The 6,000-nt window shown below is 57.5% G+C and overlaps 1 protein-coding gene across 2 annotated transcripts in view; it reads right to left on the bottom strand.

The window, feature by feature from the left end:
* Positions 1-3,770: 3,770 nt before the first annotated feature.
* Positions 3,771-6,000, bottom strand: part of SPIRE2 (spire type actin nucleation factor 2) — a 42,729-nt gene continuing 40,499 nt past the window's right edge. For both annotated transcript variants that reach the window (XM_032771398.2, XM_032771399.2), the window contains exon 15: positions 3,771-4,506. In XM_032771398.2, coding sequence (XP_032627289.1) covers positions 4,293-4,506 — 214 coding nt within the window. In that variant the 3' untranslated portion in view covers positions 3,771-4,292. The remainder of the gene's footprint in view (positions 4,507-6,000) is intronic.

The raw sequence follows: 6,000 nt of genomic DNA, 5'->3' as shown, positions 1-6,000 counted from the left end.
GGTTCCAGGTGCAGCAGCAATTGGACTCTGCAGGAGCTTCCAGGTGAAGGTGCTTGGGGCTCAGCAGAGGGGTCTGGGTGTGGGGGGCTCAGGGTGGTGTGGGGGGTGGGGCATCAGGGTGGGAGTTTGAGTGTATGGAACTCAGTGTGGGGTGATCTGGAGGCAGGGGTGGGGGTCTGGAGGTAGGGGGTCTGGGTGCAAGAGGGCTCCAGATGCAGGGGTTGAGGTTCAGTGGGGTGGGCTGGGGTTTGGGTATGGAGGTTCTGAATGTACTCAATGAGGCTTGGCAGCGGTGTCTGGGTATGGGAGGTCCAGATGCACAGGAGTTGGGTGGATGGGGGAGCCGGTCCCCATACAGTGACCCCTCCCCCTACAGTTGAGGAGCGATGGGGGAAGGAAGCAGAGGAGGATGCTGAGCTTCCTGCAGTTGGGGGAGGTTTCGATGGGTGGGTCTGCTTGCAGGGGAAGATGAAGTCCTGTCTTTTCCTGCCTCCAGCCCAGCCAGGACTAGCAGTTGATCCCAGCTCACTGTAGGAGCCACTGGCTGAGGTGTCCCCAGCCCCCTGGTGATTTACCTCTCTGCTGGCTGCTCTGGGTGCCTGAAACGATGTATCTGCTCTGCTAGGGACTGGTGCGTGACTGCTCTTGCAGCTTCCCTTTGTTTCCCTGTTAGAAAGTCATTTTTCTGCAGGAAAGCAAAGAAATCTGCGGGGAATATTAAGTCTGCGCATGCACAGAGGTGCAAAAATTCCCCCAGGAGTAAGCTACAGCACTGTCTGGGTTGGCCTCCCTCCAGCCGTATCTACCTCGCCAGCTTCCCCACTTACCCAGCCCAGGAATCAGTATGTGCCGACAAAGCATTATGAAACAGCCACTGCAGCTCAAAATAGGGATTTATTAGTATGGGACCAACCATATGTACAAGAGCAACCATGCCGTCCAGGTGCACGTTATTTACAATGTACAGGATGGGCTGTGCACAAAACACTGGCCGATGGATCAGCCATGGACAGGACACGTGGGCGGGGCCACCCTCATTTGCACACGCCTGTCAGTGCTGACACGGGCAGGAGGATGAGTTATTCCAGACAGTGGGCAGGATGATAAGGCATTGTCATTCTTATGTGTCAGCAAAATGTGGCCGAGTCAAAACAGGGAGAAGCGAGCGGGGTGGCACCAACGCAGGCTAACCTCAGAAAACAGCGCCCATGGGCAGCGGAGCACCACGGGTTTCTGCCAGGATGGTATCTTCAGGGTGGAGAGGGGCTGCTAGGTCATGGAGTCTGCAGGAGCGTTCCCCCTTGCTTCCCCTATCACACATTGTGCAGTTTCCCAGGGAGGATGAACCTTTCCCAAATGCTGCCAGCTCCCATCCAGACCTGGTTTGCCAAAGCTCAGTCGCTTCATGCTGTATGCAGAGATCCACTGGCAATTATTTACTTGATTTATGAGCACGATCCAGTTGCCGGTCTGAGGCCTAATCCACAGTGCTAAGTTTTGCGGCAGCTGTGTTGGTTAGGAGTGTGAAAAGTCACTCTCCCACCTGACCTCGCTAGGCTGGCTAAGGCCCTAGTGTAGACGTCATACCATCAAAAGGGAGCGTTTGGCCAGCACAGCTATTTGGTTTGGGGAACTGGCATGAAGTACACCACCAAAGCACTCGTTCAAGCTGCATCCCCACTAGAAGGGTTTGCCAGTGTAACCAGCAAACCTTTTCTAGTGTAGACAGGGCCTGAGTGTCTAACTGGCCACCTGCAGGCACAAAAGCCAATCTGCCCAGGTAGTCAGCCTGTGTGAAAGTGCATGGCATAGGCCCATGTTTCTGAGCTACTGAAAATCAGGTCCTGCCCCTGGACTTGTCTGGGCATATTAGACACGTGTAGTTTGCATTTCCCTGCGTCACACGTCACAAGACACAACACACCCAAGTGGTGGTACACAAAAGGCTAGTGGCACATTGTGGAATAGTCCCTTTAGTTCACACGGCTGGGTTGCTTTACCTGAACCGCAGCGTGTGGGCAGGCACAGTCTGTGGGGAGACAGTGCGCTCAGTACGCTGGACACCCGCCCACTGAGGAAACCCAATACAGGAGCATGATTTTGTTTGGCCCAATTCCCCAGGCCTCTCTTGGCCCGGGACAGGGAGGAGGGCATGGTGTCACTCAGCCTCCATAGGCCGGGCTACTTCGCACAAAGGATGCTCTAGACAAATACATTCTGTAGGCACATTTAAACAGCAGCCGTGGCTGGTGACCCAGCCAGGCCTCCTCAGTGCAGGCCACGATGGCGAAGCAGCTGACGATGGAGCCTAGAGGAGGCCAGCTGGACTCCTCGGGGCTCCAGGCACTTGCTTCTTGGCCAGGGGGGATGCTGAGCCACATCTGGGTGCACTAAGATGGGAGAGAGCACAGACCTGTGCCCATGGTCAGGCTTTCTCGAGGGCTTCCCTGTTGTTCTGTGACTAGTCTGGTTCAGGGCCGAGACCACATAACCCAAATGAGCCTTGGAAAGGCCAGGAGATGCCTGGAGCCAGAGGAGTGGGGCTGGCAGAGTCTTTGGCAATCTCCTCTACCTCCAGTGAAGCAGGCGTTGGGCAGGAGCCTTTGCTCCTCATCGCTGGACTCCCTGCTCAGAGCGCAGCAGCCAGTCGGGCTCTACCTGGGATGGAGAAAGGGCCCATGAATGTCGGGCATCCCATGGCTCCCACGACAGCCCTGCCGCCAGGCCACTCCCCCAGAGATGATGCAGGGGCTGAGGCTGGGGAATAAGAGATTTAGCACATGCTGTGCTGGGCCTGGCTGCCGTACACTCAGCCACGGCGCGGCCCCCACACTGGGAACAGGCCGCCAGCACAGCCCTACCCGGAGTGAGCCCCCTGATGCCCCACACAGCCTTGCAGCACAAAGACAAAGATATACTCAGAGCCGAGTGTCTGGTACAAAACCAGGGTCTGACTAAATATAGCCAGCGCCTGCTCCACCGCCAGGGACACCAGGCAGCCAGAGCAGCGAAGGGAAAGGAGCAGTGGGGACAGGCAGACACTGGAGAGCCCCATGATCCCAGCTCAACGACTGAGCTAGAAAGGAGCCGTGAAAACCTTCTGCTCTCAGTAATGGCAGGTGCAGGGGGTCTCCCCATGGGGAGCAGGAGGCCCCAGTCTGCTCCTCGGGGCAGGGCCATGCGCCACCCTCACAAGGCTCAGCCCCCCCTCTGGCTCCCAGGACAGGCCTCGGGCCATCACAAGCACCATGCTCTGGATTCAAACACAGGGCCTAAGACCCAGCCAGTGCTTCTAGCCAGCCCAGCTCCACCAGGTGCTTTTGGTGGGAACTAAGCCCCACAGGGGGCCTCCCAGCCCAGGCAGCCGTTGACACCAAGGGATGAGTTGGAGGGGAAAGGTGCCGGGTTGGGTGGGCAGAGGAGGGCGTCTACAGCCTGCGTCCCTGATCCCAATGGCAGGGCTTTGGCCACATGGCAGAACCAGCATGTTGCCTTGTACTAGCAGCAGCACACACTGGCCCAGGAGCCTCAGCCCAACGCCAGGACTCCGTTCCTTCCAGGTGAGTCAGAAGCAATGTAAACAGAAGAGTCTGAACAGTTCCTCCTCCAACACGTTTCAGGTCCCCACCTTCCAGACAGATCGCCCCAGCCTGCTCCGGGGCCCCGAGGAACTGGACAGCACCAACTTGCCCAGGTGGGAAGGAATGAAGCACGCCAGGACCTGCTCCGACAGATCTCAGAGAAGCTGGGCTCTGAGTCACACCCTGGGTCCTGCCCATCCTCAGCCAGAGCAAGGGATTGGGTCCTTCCGCTCTCCCATGGGGAGACACTGAGCTCGTGGGGTCCCTGCCGTGCAACACATGGCCTCAGACACTCGCCGCAGTCTGTGAGTCCCGCTGGCTGACGTGCCATGTCGCTGGTCACTAATGTCTATAAATATAGAGCTGTGTACAGATTATCTACGTACATACACACACCTCCACTAGCAGGGCATCGCAATGAAGGTCAAAGAGTGGCACGAGCAGTCAGGCTGGGGGTAAGCAGTGGTGTTTGCAGCACGCCAGGGAAGGATGGGGGGCAATTTTTAGGCAGCAGGGTCATCTGGAAGCCATCTTGGTTTGGTTCTTGCGCACGAATGTTGGTGGGGGTGGGAGGTGATGCCCAGAGAGTCCCAGCTCTTTGGAGAGCCAATTTCTGCAAAGGCACTCACACTGCAGAGTTGCTTGTGAGCCTGGCTCCTGATGCCTGTGAAGCTGCCAGGGCCAGGCCTGGTGGGGCTGCAGTAGAGTCCTTCACTGGGGTTTGGCCATGTGGGTGGGCTGGATGTAGAGGGATTGTGTCTTCCTGCCCTTGCGCGGCGTGGCGTTCAGGATGTCCATGCTCTTCCGGCTTGAGCTGATGACATCGGTCACGAAGCTGGTGCAGTCACTGCAGATGTCCTTCAAGATGGAGCCGTGGGCATAGATGTGGGGGAACTCCTCTTCCACCCTCTGCCAGTGCAAGGAGCTGCAAGACACAACCATGAGAAGCAGCCGTCCACTTGGAAATACCTCCGTGCTCTGTGCAAGGACCCAAAGCCCCCCCAGCCCAGGGGACTGTCAAGCCTGTGATTTGCATTCTCCAGTGCTGGGGATGACGCCCCCTTGTAGCCTTGCCAGAGATCAGCCACAGAGAGAGAAAGGGGCAGGAGGCGAGGACAGAACTCTGTGGGCCACATGCTACTCCTGAGAGCATTCTGCGCCAAAAAATTAAAAATTCTGTGCCAACAAATTACAAATTCTGCACCAACAAATTAAAAATTCTGCACACAATATTTTAAAATTCTGCAAATTTGATTTGTCAAATAAGTGTGGAGGCTCCAGCATGGCAGTGGAGAGCACAGGCCATTGGCTGCACAGAAGTGGGAGATCACTGTGCAGCTCCTCTCCAGGATGCAGCGATGATGCTGCACCCAGCGCTGACACAGCGCAAGGACTGGGTCTGCCTCAGAAACCCTCCAGGGCTCTGCCCCTCTGTGCAAGGTGTGGACAGGCAGGCTCAGGAAGGCAAGGATCCAAGTGTGGAGCGGTTCAATGTAGGGGGGGATCCAGGTGTGGGTTGAGAGGGTTCTGCGTGGGGCAATCCGGGTGTGGGTGGCTCAGTGGGGGATCCAGGTGCAGGAGGGATCTGGATGTACAGGGGAATGTTGGTGATTCTGGGTGCAACAGTAATGGGAATCTGCAGGGGGTCCAGGTGAAGGTGGCTGGGGCTCAGCAGAAGGGGTCTGGGTGTAGGGGACTCATGGGGGGGTCCAGACGCTGGAGGAGTGGGGCTCAGTGGGATGGGGATCCAGGTGCAGCTGTGTGGGGTTCAGTGTGGTGGGGGTGCAGGTGGCTCTGCAGGGTTGTCCAGGTGCAGGGGGAGTGGGGCTCATCGAGGGGATTCTGAATGCAGGAGGGCAGTGAGGATTGGTGGGAGAGTCTGGGCATGAGGGGGTCTGGATGCACAGAGGTTGGGCAGATGGGGGAGCAGCTGTCTGTACAGGGATCCCTCCCCCTGCACCTGAGGAGTGATGGGTGCAGGAAGTGGGGGAAGGAGGAAAGAGTTTGCAGAGTTTCCTGCAGCTGGGGGAGAAACCTGGGGGTGGGTCTGAACCAGCCCTGGATGCCGTGCAGGGGAAGTAGTAGTCCCGTCCTCCCCAGCCCAGCCAGGACTAGCAGCTGAGCCTGGCACAGCGTAGGGACCTGGATCTTCCCCAGTCCCGCTTCCTACCCCACTGTGATTTACCTCTCTGCTGGCTGCCCTGGCACCCAAAGCATACTGCTGGGGAGGGTCACATGACCGCTCTTGTGGTTTCCCTTTGCTTCCCCGTCACAAAGTCCTTTTTCTGCAGGGAAGCAGAGAAATTTGCGGGGGACATATTTTCTGCATATGCGCAGTGGCGCAGAACTCCCCCAGGAGTAACATGCAAGGGAAGTTGGAGATGGATCCATCAAATCAGACCACACAGGAACAGCCACA

The sequence above is a fragment of the Chelonoidis abingdonii genome, chromosome 19 (genome assembly GCF_003597395.2).
Source record: "Chelonoidis abingdonii isolate Lonesome George chromosome 19, CheloAbing_2.0, whole genome shotgun sequence".
NCBI classification, from domain to species: Eukaryota; Metazoa; Chordata; order Testudines; family Testudinidae; genus Chelonoidis; species Chelonoidis abingdonii.
The sequence above is the reverse complement of the archived record's forward strand: the minus strand, read 5'-3'. Positions and strand labels throughout refer to the sequence as shown.